The sequence below is a fragment of the Dermacentor andersoni genome, chromosome 8, assembly GCF_023375885.2.
Source record: "Dermacentor andersoni chromosome 8, qqDerAnde1_hic_scaffold, whole genome shotgun sequence".
Classification (NCBI taxonomy): Eukaryota; Metazoa; Arthropoda; class Arachnida; order Ixodida; family Ixodidae; genus Dermacentor; species Dermacentor andersoni.
In genome coordinates, this window is record NC_092821.1 from 27709397 (window position 1) to 27722624 (window position 13228).

At 45.8% G+C, this 13228-nt stretch overlaps 1 protein-coding gene across 1 annotated transcript in view; it reads right to left on the reverse strand.

Annotated features, from left to right (window-relative positions):
* Positions 1 to 13228, reverse strand: part of eIF3d1 (eukaryotic translation initiation factor 3 subunit d1) — a 63768-nt gene that overhangs the window by 13346 nt on the left and 37194 nt on the right. The window contains exons 10-11 of the mRNA XM_050174191.3: positions 10822 to 11094; positions 1436 to 1628 (exon numbers count right to left, since the gene is read on the reverse strand). Of these exons, the coding sequence (XP_050030148.1) occupies positions 1436 to 1628; positions 10822 to 11094 (466 nt within the window). The remainder of the gene's footprint in view (positions 1 to 1435; positions 1629 to 10821; positions 11095 to 13228) is intronic.

A 13228-nucleotide genomic window follows, 5' to 3' on the forward strand; every position in this document is an offset into this window, starting at 1 on the left:
TAATGGAATGCCAGTGCATTTTGACGCAAACGTTGGGGAACACACATCGAGACGGGTCATTCTCAGAATTCGTTCCAAGTGGACATGACTTTTGAGGTCCCCAGCTACAATTAGTAAATTGCAATGTGTGCAGTAAGCGGTGTTCTGCACGCACTTCCGCTCATCTGCAAACAAGCCCGCCTGTATTTCTGCCAGTTTTGCGCTGTCGCTGTACACCGATGCAAGGACTGCAAAGGCTCGAGTCAGATCCCCATGTGAAGGCTCCGGAGCACCTGGCACACCTTCATCTTCGGCATCACAATCCGAGTCATACTCGTTGTTTGACGGTGGGAGAACTTGCTCAATCATTTCATCATTGTTCAGTTCGGCACATGACACAACTGCGCTGTAGATGTCTGCAAAGTCTTCAAATGTAACAGCGGCAGGAATTGGCACACCGTAGCCTAGCAGGTCATCAATGAAGTCCGCATTTCAGCTCGTTGTGGTAGGCGGCAGTTGCTCTTCAGTTACGGAGCCGGGCTCATTCAGACTGTGAGGGCAATGTTAGTGCCATTGATGCGGCCTGTCAGTAAGTTCATTCGAGAGACTTCTGTCGGGAATGCAAACTAAATAAACAAGCACAGAATGGCGGAACGCTGCTCGAAAGACAAACTCGAAAAACAGAACGGCAAGAGCAGGCCATGCGTGGGGTTGCCAGAACACTATGTGATGATCACGATGCTGATGCAACGTATAATTCAGGCAAAGCCTCCAAGATTGGCACTTGCAGTGAAGTCTCTGAGGCGTAGTGCTCTGACCAAGGCAAGGGCTCAGAGATTACCATCTAGCACGTAATCTCTGAGGCCATACTTGATGTCTCATGTCTCTGAGGCGCTATTGCTTGATGTCTCATCGATGTCGCCAGAGGAGATAATGGTGGCAGAGTCGGCGTATGCTAAAGCCACGGACAGTGTCCGGATAATAGAATGTAGAGCTGGCGGCTGTTCAAAATATTGGTGGTCTTTACGCATTAAGTCTATGGGGCCACTAGCGGTGTTGCAAAGCTGTCCGAATTACTGAGCATATCCGGATTATCGGTGTCCAACCTATCGGTCGGCACTGTAATGACATTTGAGATGTGTCACATACATCTTAAAACACTTCCAACTGGAATTGTGCTGCAAGTGTGATTAACATGTACAAGATGCTTTAGTAACATGAGTGGCAATGTATATGGTTGGGCAATGTTACTCAGTCTGAGTATGTCACTGTATTCTTTCTTTGTTTTTGCTTTCTGTCACGGTGGAGTTGGGGGCAGTTTTTCAGACATTTTTATGGCTGTGTCAGTGCGATTTGGAAGTCTCCAGGCTAGACAAATCAGGAGGGTTGGCAGCGTGCCAAGGCCACCCTGACCACATCAGTGTCCCTACAGAAGCTAGTCCACATGCTGTCCTACCTTGTTTGGGTCCTTCAGGATGAGGTACTTGCCCTCGGGCAGGCGCATGCAGCAGTCGATGATGCATCGCAGGATGCCCCATGCGTTGTCCATGTTCAGGTTGATCTGGTCGGCAAACTCCTTGGGCTTGAACTGCTGCGTGCCCAGGATGGCGTGCTTGGACGAATCACGCACGTGCACCCGCGACACATACCTGCACGGGGAGACAGGGCACACATACAGTCAGCAGGATTGTATGCAACAAATCGCTAGTGCAGTCAAACCTGACTATATCGAACCCGTTTACATTTAATTATTCTATATATTGAATAATTTCTGGACATGGTATAGTTACAATGAATATATATAGCAAAAATTATGCTTACATAGAACAAAATAGCAGCGACTCCCAATATATTGAACGTCAAGCGCCGGAAAAGCGCCCCCAGAAGTTGGCTTTCCCTCACAGTGGCGGGAAAACCCGGCGGCGCGGCTCTATCCAACCGCTCTCCCTAACGTGACCATGCTGCATCGGGCAAGCTGTTGACACCCCCTGCAAGAAATGATCCTGGCCGGCCCGCAGCGCTTGCTCAGACAGCCAATGAGAGGCTCTTGTGCCCTCGTCGTGCAAGATGGCGAAAGTGCGAGTTGTCTCGCTGCTTTTCTGGTTCATTGTGTGTGCGCCTAGAGGGACTTTTCCTGCAGTGTTGCCGTGATGAAGCGGCAGAATTTGCCTGTCGTAGTGAAGCTCGAAATCGTAAATCGAGTAACGCGGTGAGAAGTCGGATGTCCCTGCTGCGTGCAAGATTCCAAGGAGCACTCTCAGCACAATCTTGAAGAATAAGTGGCCAAACTCGTAACCCGGTGCCCGTGGCACCCGACGCGTGGTTAATCCGAAATTGCTTCAGCTGTGCGGGCTTCCGCGTGCTCAGTGACGAGTGTAAATTTGGATGAATGCGACGAAGCTGTTGCTGGTGTTGCCGTGATTTGGAGCCAGAATTTCCGGAAGCTGTTGACGAATCAATGGTGGACGAGTTTGTGAGTGCAGGTGATGGTGTCGCGACCACAGGAGAGCCTGAAAACGGAGACTAGATTGCTGACATCGTACCGAGCACAAGTGAAAGTGTGCACAATGAGGAGAGCAACAACGGTCCTTGGCCCACATCCTCCGAAGTGATTGGTGCGCTCGCACTAGTCCGGTGCTGCTGCGCGAATGCGGAAGGTTGTGGCCTCAGCTGCTCCGACTCCTTAGACGATGTGGAGCAGTGCGTGCGTCGCAGGCAGCGAAATTGCCCAAGCAGAAGAAAATGCAGGACTATTTCATGCGAAACTAAGCTAGTTTCATCAATGAGGTGATTTTATAAATGGTATGTCCTTTTATGAGATCCAATTATTTAGCAGGCTTATATCGAATTATGCCCTATATTGAACTGATAGGGTTTTTTTTTGCAAGTTCGATATAGCCAGGTTTGACTTTAATTACTAGTAATCACTCACATTTATTGGTCATTTTGTAGTTTAACAACTACTTTGCTCACTCGGTAACTCTCCCTGCAATTCTATTACATTCGTTCAGTAACCAATTACATGTATTCCATTACATTTTCCTGAAACAAGCTATAACAGGCGATGCAGCTTTAAGTACATATATTTGGTGGGAATTACAGTGTGCAAAGAACTGGAAAACGTGGACCATAGTTATCGTACTTACTCGATTCTAACACGCCCTCGAATGTAACGCGCACCCGTTCTCAATGACCAAAAAGAAAACAATACTGCCCACCTCATGCTTTCATAGAGAAATACTATTTTCTCTCATTTGGAAAAAACAGATTTATTCACAATACACTAAAGTTGCGATGAATAAAAACACAAATGGAAGCGGTGCACCTTGCCACCAAGACTTTCACTGCACCGGTACGAGTCACGTGAGGCAATAGGTATCACTCGTTGCTATCACACAACTCCTTATCGCTATCAACAGGCCAAAGCATTTCATCCTCAGTGCCATCCATGGCATTCGAAATCTCGCACTTTTTAAAGGCCTTGTTGACCATGGCAGACGGAATCGTGCACCATGCATCTTTCACTTATCCAGCAAAGTCCTGCAGTGAGGCACGCTTCATATTATTGGCGGGCGTGAATTTGTGGCAGCCACTGACAAGCCATTCGGTGTAGAGCGCTGAATTCTATCTCTCACTGGCTTGTTCAAGCAAACATCGAGCGGCTGGAGCTGCGATGTCATGCCGCCAGGTATCACGACAAGGTCGGTGTTGCATGCAGCCAGCTTGTCCTTGATGCGCCGGTCAAGGTGGCACCTAAACGCCTCGAGCACAAGCGTCCCATGCAGACCCAAACTGCTGCCGGGTCTCTTCTGCCAAACGTTATCAATCCGGTCAGTGACCATCCAACGTGGTCATCCAACCTTTCTCATTTGCGCGCACAATCACGCAACTTGGAAACACGATTCCTTTCGGAAGGGTCTTCCGCCTGAACACAAGATACGGGGGCAGCAAAAGAGTGCACCCTGGCCGTCCACAAATCCGTGCAGCTTGCAAATGCAATGCTAGCTTTCCCACAGAGCTTAATTGCCCAGTGGCTAAGCGCGCTTTACAAGGAGGCAAAATTTCACCAGCAGCACGAAGTTTCACAAAATTTCGCCCAGGATTACACGCATATTCTCAGATTAGATAGAAGCAGCCAGAAATATATTCAAGTTGTTTCAAATATTCGTATCCTACCACATATTCAAAAAGTTGGAATATACATAGTTTTCAAATGGAACACAGATATTAAAAATGTAGCTTTCGGTAATATTCCAAATTTTCAAATATTCGTACACCCCTATGGATGACAAATACTATACAGTCTCTGACCAATCTTCTGGACCTCACGGGGACTGAAAAATAGACTAAAAAATCAAACAGTCTGAAAAATTTGTTCAGCCAAAGAAATTATATGTCTTACGCATACAGTGGCTTAAAAAAATCTCTAATATTGTCCTGCCTCCTACTACGGCTGGATGAGATCAGATTTGCTTGAATTTGTGCAAGAGTGATGTCTCCTTACACAGCCGACAAGAGCGACACTGTGTTGGTGATCTTCACCAACGGGGACCACCACGGAGATAAAAAAATGAGCCACGTTTCACAACACCACTTGGCGCTCATGAAGGCACGGGCGGTGCCAAGCACACAAATGCGAAGGCACACAAACGTACACCTTTGAGATACGACACCTTTGAGACACACTTGCTCTGTGAACAAACCATGTGTGGAATGGAGACCGAAACTAAAAAGGAGAAAAGAAAAAAAGGATCGCATAACTAGTATGACGATAGTGCTGACTGAGAAAAAGAAGGGGCGTCTTGTCAGCCAAGGAAGAGTGGGCATAGCCTCCGAGACTGGAGGATGGTGCATGCTCTCCACTGATAGCATGCACCTCCCATACTTGGACGCTATAGAGCAGGCCACTGGAAGCCATGCCTGGCCAAGCCAGCAAAAAAAATGCAAGATATGGCAGCGTGGCTCGGAAAGAGTGATTTGGACCAGAGATGCATTAGCTCTATGGGAGCCCTGACAGTGCATTTATGAAATCCGGAATATCAATGGAGTCTGAATTTTTTGAGTCCCAAAGATCTGTCGGCGACTGTGCTCCTATGGCCCGATAGCCACGGCCACTTAAGATGGCTGACACCAGGGACCTATGGATGATTTTTCAGTTTTTCACTGGCCCTATCGGGAGCACCTTTCCCTAGCTCCAGCAATAATGAAGCGCTGAACTTCATAGAGATCCCAGACAGACCCAAGCACCGCGGCATTGAGTAACCACAGTCTCGTACGCAAGGTATTCATACGTTATAACAGAGAAACTTCTTTCTAGCATACACATCAGGGGAGCCTTTAAGTGTGGCTGCAGATGCCTTCACAAGAAAACAAAGGAAAATTGCCACAGCAAAATCTGAAAAGCAACTGTAAACAACATGTGAAAAGCTGTGGAGTACGTATTGGAAAGAGCCAGACCAGCTCATTCTATATAGTACTGTATTTGTGCAATGTTAATAAAAGTAGAGAGGAAAGCAATGTTGAAGTAATCAATCACTTTTTACAAATTGTTCAATCCCATTCGTGGAGCAGTAATTAGTAACTGTAATCAATCACATTCTTAAAAGAGTAATTGTAATTAGTTGGTTTTTTTCTGTAACGTGCACAAGCATGACAGTCAGCTAGCCGTCATGCAAATACAGTGCCATTATAATAAAGTTGAACCTCGATATAACGAAGCCTGTAAAATTGGCATTTTGCTTTATTTTATTAAAATTCGACCTTTTATGCAAATAAGTACAGTTGGCGATTGATTTTCCTTATAGTAAGCAGCCGCAAAATTTTCCGAATTATCGGACAATCGGAAAAGCAAACTTGAACACAAAAAAAATCATTTTGTTGAATTTGAGAGTTGGTACAAAACACAGGGTTTCATGCCTTGTAGACAATATCTTCACATCCGCGATACAAAGTTATGAAAAACGCCGGACATGGGGAACAAATGCATAGTCTGCCTCTCTGAAACTCATCATTACCATATTTACTTGATGGTAACGCAAGTTGTTCTATTTTTTTTTTTCAATTGTCATTGCTTGAACTTGACCCTTGCATTACATTAAAATAATGGCAATATTTACGATCTTAAAACAAATATTCTGCACACCGCGGTTTTTAACGTTACGGTGGCAACCTGCACCTTTACGTCTCAATTCAATCCACAGGCAAGTAAACCAAAGTCAAAACTTCTTCCTTCTTATGTGCATGTTGTGTCCTGTTGGAATCAACACCGTTTTCACTGCGTTTTGCAACTGGTGTCACGGTGCCACATTACCCTGCGGCCATTTTGTGCTTCGACTACGTTTATTCACAACATTATGATGAAGCAGAGTGTTCCATATAGCGACTGCTTCGAGAGACGAGCAAGTTTGACGGCCGAGGAACGGGGAAACTCCGACGTGGCTCGGTGGCTCGACGTCAATGAGTCGACGATTCTCGGATGGTTACACCATCCATGGTGGCATCATCCATGGTGGCATCATCAATGGGAGGCCCTTTGTAAATAAATGTGGGGTCGATCAAAAGGGCCTCGTAGTGGCCTGGTACTGTCCCCGAACGAAATGGTTGTGCGGTCCTATGGAAGTACTTAATCTCAAACGAGCTTGACGGCACGGATGACTCGATTCTCGGATGATCACTTTCGGAAATGGTTTTACTTTCACGAGACTCGGCTCGTTTTGGCACCGAACCCCTCGAAGTATATGACTGACAATGCTCTTGGCACTGATATGATCATGCAAAATTTTGTGGAAGTGAAACTATCCCCCAAAGTGATCGCCCAAGAATACCGCCCAAGGAATTGCTGCATCTCCTTCTCAGACGACTATGATAAGTGAACTCGTTTTCGAATTGATTCCTCGAATAAATGTGCCATTTGTATTTCCATTCATCTCGTGTTACATTTGACTTCTTTTTTTTTGCAGACTGAAAGGTCGGCCCTCGCATTAGAATCGTCGTGGTGTTACATTCAAGTAAATACAGTACGCAGCCTCCAGTACTTAACGCTCTAGAAGACAGCGTGATGCTGTGCCCTCTCCACACGCACACATTTTACACATATGGCAGATTACCTCTAAAACAGGACATGCAGGCTGCATATCCCAATGTGACGTACTTGCCAATTCATAAGCTACGCTTTTGGATTGGCAAGGTGATCCCGTTAAGGGGGGACAGTGTTATTGAAATAATATCCTCTCCTTCATCAATATTAATGAAACTTTCTAGTCTTAGTAAGATTTTTGTGCTGATTTATGTAATATGTAATTAGTTTTGTTGTAGGTCAATTAGTTTCTATGATAATTAACATTTCACTTCCACTGTTTAAGGCCACAATGGAAAATAAATGGCACAATAAAAAATTATTTGTAAGGCATGTTTAGATAGCATAAAAACTAAGGAATGAAAGATAGAAAGCACATTTTTTACCTGACCCTTAATATAGATATCTTACAGCCCATTGAATACAAGCCCACAAAACATGGCAACCATGTGGCAGAAGTTGTAGCAAAATAATCCATTTACAAAGTGAAAGCAAAGGAAATTTGCTTGCTAAACTGCATTAAGTATACATTAGGCTCTGTTCTGCAAAAAAAGAAATTGTCAGTTCTATCTGGTCTTGGTGTTGAGATATTGAGGCCTGAATATGGCATGGAGACCAAAATTTGTGTTTTCAGAAAAGTACAAAATACAAACAGCATTGAATATGGGGAGTCATGGCATCCAGTACAACTATTTTTGATACTTGCTCTAGACACATGAAACTTTCAGGACACGTCCAATCTTGTGGGCTGCTTATAACTATGCAACCAGATTTTTTCTGAGGTCAATAACAAAATTCAATTCTTGTGTTAAAAACTCGGGATGTGATTTGCAAAAAAATGTAATGCAACAACATAGCTAAAATGAAGCAGGTATGTTCCTGGATGTTCAAATACTGCAAGTTGCCATTTGAATATTTGTAACTGTACTTTAGCCAAGGTTGCCAAATTCTAAAGTTGCAGCTTTAGGAATGTGAATCTTTGTTTGTGATATCTACAGCATTGCAACATATTTAAGTGTCCTAAGACACTTTGTCACAGTTTTTGTGCACTCTTAGACTGACCTGCATTCAGGGAAATAAATAGTGACGAGAATTGATTGAGTAGAAGGAACACAGTGCTGATCCCAAAATTTGAGACATTTTTTTAAAAACGCTATACTTGAGAAAAAAATAAACTAGAAGAAACTGGTAAAATATAAATTTGAAGCTTCAGAACTGGGAAATAAGAATTATAATTAAAAATGCAAAATTCTTCCGCTGATGTAGACATTAGGTGCCAATATAGGCTCGTAACAGAATCTGGAATGCACCAACATGAACCCCGCATACGTGCAAGAGGCACGGGAATAGGCATCAGCGCATCGTCTGCAGTCTCCAAAGTAAACCTACACGCGGGGACAGAGGGAAATGATTAGCTTCGCTGCTGATTGCCGATGCAGTGTGACATTGCGTGACGCAGTGACTTATCTCAGGCACGATCTTGTCGGCTCGTCTGAGCCTTGGGATAACCGCTTCCCCTTTCTTGCCGTAGGAAGTAGAAATGGCTTGCGCTTCGCTTTTCGTGGACGTGTGTTCTGTTTCAAACTTTCTTTTTTTTTACAGAAGGCCGATTTGCTCCTTACGTTCCTAATACGATGAACAAAGAAACGGCATATCAGCAGTTTCGAAGCGACCCACTGCTAGGCCTGGTTGCCGTAGCAACAGCCAATCGGAAGGCACCTCTCAGCGTGCCGTCGCGCTGAGCCAATAGGAGGGCCGCGTGCATTGCGAGCTTCATCACACCGGCCCCTGGTTGTTTTACGTTTGCACTTTTTCTATGCAGCCATCGTCAGTGAGGATGCAGGGAACTGAAAGGCAGAACTTCGAGCTTTCGAACAATACTGAGATGCCGGCGCTCAGCAGCAGGAAAGACGAGAAATATCTCTGTGAACTCTGGTGCTTCTGCGCAATTTTGCGGTTGTTTCTCGCTGTCCACGCTGACGAAATAATCTTTTTCTGACACTTAGGGTGCGTTTTTGGGCAAATAGTTTTGATACGGTGTAGATTAGGCATTACAGATGCCGAAACAAGTAGTTCCCAAAAAATCTATTTTTTTCGCGATTTTCAGTTTTTAAGACCCTCAAGGGGGCGAAGCGGGTCTTTGAGACTGAAAATAGCAAAAAAACATGAATTCTTTGAATATGTTATTTTTGGATTCTGCCGCCGCTGATGCATACCCTAGCCAATTTTCATGCGTCGTAGATCAGCATGTTATGCCACATCAGAGAGCTGAACTTTCCCCGATGGAAACGAAAAAAAAAAAGGGATTTCTCAGCGCTGTACTGCCGCCGTTCCATGTCAGATACTGCAGCCATTTTGGTCTCACTCGAAAGAGCCGTGCTTTTTCCTCAATTTCCAGCTGCGCTTGTTTCCATCCGATCAGAATTCACATAGAAAATCCGTGCCAACAAAAGGTTCCACCGCATGAGCCTATTTGCGGAGTGAGCGCACGTGACTGAATTACGCCTTCCGATTCGTGGAGCCTCCCGCATCATCTCCTATGTACACTAAACCGGCAACTTGATGTCGCCATGTTGTTCATCGTTTGAGACATCCTTTTCTGTCGGATTACGCTTCGAAGATCGCAACTCCACGCAAGTTCGGCAAAAAACTGAAGAAGCCATTTTCGAATGTCCAACACAAAGACTGCGCACTGCGGCGGCGTATGGGCACTGTGCCAAGCTAGCTAGACGAAGCGCCCCGCAGCCTCCGAGAGCGAATTAGGCCTGGGCTTTCGGCGCCGTTTTGTAACTTTGATCATTGCGAAGCCATACCAAGAATTCTGCAGCAAATTCAAATTCGGGAAGAAGTTGGGAGGGGGGAGGGAATTGGCAGAAAGCGTGATCATGGCTTGGGTTCATCACAAGTGATCCCAGCGCAGGACGAAGTGGCGGTAGAACGGGATTTGTCGGTCGAAATGCCCGTTTCTGCACCTGTTCTGGCGGCCGCCTCGGACGATGTCGGTGATCGACAATGTGGTGCAAGGATCGACACAACGTTCTTGACAAGCACCAATCATGCACAACAGCCGAAACCGTCTGAAGATAGGATCTGCAGCTTAACACCACCTTCTGCAAGCGAGCGAAAAATGCGGGTGCTCGCAAAGCGTGCGAGGACTCTGACCCACAGTGTTTTGTTCTTAGCCATTTTCTCAGTTTCATTTTTTTTTTAACCTTACAATCTTTTGAGAAGCTTTTCTCAGCTTTGATGCACTCAATTTTGATAATTTTTGTTTTGCTGAAAAGCTGAATGTTTAGTGAGTGCAAATGAGTGTCAAATGTTACTTTGGGAAATTATAAATTTTTAGAAAGGGTGAAATAAGATAAGTATTTCTTCTCAGTCATTCAAAAGAGAAGTTTGAAACATCAGAACTTTTATTCCAGGAAAGCTAGAACCATAAAATTACTCTTGTTGCACTCTTCGATATGTGTGGAATCCAATGACATTTAATTCACCAGGATCAGTGCAGCCAGTTTATTAAATATGTGATCAAATGACATTTTCATGAATAACTAATTTAAATGTTAGTGGCATGGTGCACATGAATACTGAATTCCCAATTGATATGAGCAGATGAAAATACATAATCACTGAAGTTTTCATCATGCTAACTTAAATAATAAAGTACTTTATGTCTAAAGACCTCTTACCTCTTTTAAGAGCTCAAGGAATCTGTCATTCCATAAAAAGATATTTGAAACGCCCCCTGGGGGGTGCACGATGCTCACCCGAACTTGATCTGGTCCGAGCCAGCCAGCAGCGCCTGCACCGTCCACTTGGCCAGCTTGCAAGAGTTGTTCTTGAGTTCGTTGGCGAGCACAGCACCGCGCTGGGTGTCCAGCTTCTGGCGCCAGTCGATGCCACCCGAGAAGCGGGGGTCCCACTCGTTCAGCGCCTTGATGCTCACAAACTGGAGCTCCCCGTTGGGTCCCACCATGGCCCCGTCGTGCTCGCAGCGCACAATGAGGCCCACATTGTCACCCAGGTCAAACTTGCGATACCTGCACGTACACACGGGGAGTGAGGCATTACGGTCTGTGGCCCACTTGTAGATCATGCCTGTATGTCAGCTACTCCTCCCCAGTACAGGCGCACCCTGACACAATGAAGAGGGACAATCATGGATTCATGCGCAGGTGTCCCGGAGAGACATTTCCATCAGCGAGCGGGCACACAAAATGGCGGAACCGTTCTCGACAACTTCATAATGATTAGTCAAAGCATTCAATGGCAGAGCTCAACACTCTGGATTGCTGATCAAAGGAGTTCACTTTGCAAGGTAATTATAGTCTTGGGTAGTTTGGAGGAGAAGAGCACGGCAGCAATGTACACAAAATTGCACCCTTTGGGTCGTATCTTGCCGCACGACAATAATCGTCACCTGTCTTGTCCGCATTCTTTAACGCTGCAAGCCTGGTACTTCTAAGTCACAAACGGCATGCGCCTTATCAGCATGACAGAGCATGCTCGACAGGAAAGTAGCGAGCGTAGCGTTTTCAAGAAAGGAAACGCAAGCGAGTTAATGACGATTATTGTTGCGTGGCAAGATACAACCCAAAGGGTACAAAAAAAGAAACAACCCATTTGTTTAACCCTTTCAGGGTGAATGAAGTAAACATACAGCCCAGCAAACAAGTCCAAAATAGTCAATGCCATACATTTACGGCACTGCCTGTACGCTTAAAAGGTGCACCAATTTCCAAACTTTTTCTTGCCTGGCATCTGCTGCCATTATGCGGGAATACAGGTAATTTTTTTCTCACACTTCTTTCTCTTGGTTTTCATTGCGTGGTTTGTTTGCTCCAGCGTGTCTACTATTGCTCGTGCATTAGCACGCGGCGGTTAGTTTGGGTTTCGTTTTGCGGGCGGTTTCGGCTTCTTACGCTCGCAAAACAGATGGCTATCGCTAAAAGGGTGACCGCCTGTTACTCACTTGTTTATTGCTCACAGGGGTGTGCATATGAAGGATGCTGTCATGCGTGCGTTTCCTCTTCTGGAGACTCGCGAAAACTAATCGCCTCTTGTTGGCGATAAGATGAAGGATAAGCGGAACTTTGTCATACGTTTTGCTTTTCCGACGGGCAAACAACCACACAGTTTTCCTGAGTGCGCTCACCTTTGCAGTTCGATTAAGCTATACAGTCAAACCCGGCTATATCGAACTCGCAAAAAAACGCCTATCAGTTCGATATAGAGCATAATTCGATATAAGCCTGCTAAATAATTGGATGTCATAAAAGCACATACCATTTATAAAATCACTTTATTGACGAAACTAGCTTAGTTTCGCATAAATTAGTCCTGCATTTTCTTCTGCTTGGGCAATTTCGCTGCCTGCGACGCACGCACTTCCCCACGTTGTCTAAGGAGTCGGAGCAGCTGAGGCCGCAACCTTCCGCATTCGCGCAGAAGCACCGGACTAATGCGAGTGCACCAATCACTTCGGAGGATGTGGGCAAAGGACCGTAGTTGCTTTCCTCAACGTGCCTACTTTTATTTGTGCTCGGTACGATGTCGGCGATGTAGTCTTCGTTTCCGAGCTCTACCGTGGTCGCGACACCATCATCTGCACTCACAAACTCGTCCACCGTTGATTCGAATGTCCCGGAAATTTTGACAGCTCGCTCCAAACTTCGGCAACACCGGCAACGGCTTCGTCGCATTCATCAGAATTTACAGTCATCACCGAGCACGCGGAAACCGGCACGTATGAAGGTCTCGTACACGGCCGTGCGTACGCGTCGGGCGCCATGGGCACCGGGTTGCGAGTCTGGCCACTTTAGCCCTAATCGTGCCGAGAGTGCTCCTCGGAATCTTGCACGCTGCGGGTACATCGCGTTCGACGCGATTTATGATTTCGATCTTCACGACGAAAGGCGAATTCTGCGGCTTCATCACGGCAACACTGCGGGAGAAGGCCCACAAGGCGCAAACACGATAAACCAGAGAAGCAGCCAGACAACTCGCACTTTCGCCATCTTGCACGAAGAGCGCACAAGAGCCTCTGATTGGCTGTCTGAGCAAGCACTGTAGGCGGGCCAGGATCATTTTTTGCTGGGGAGTGTCGATAGATAGCGATCTAAAGAAAGGAAGGACGCTTGATTCTGCAACCCGTGAGGGAGCACGGCGAAGCGT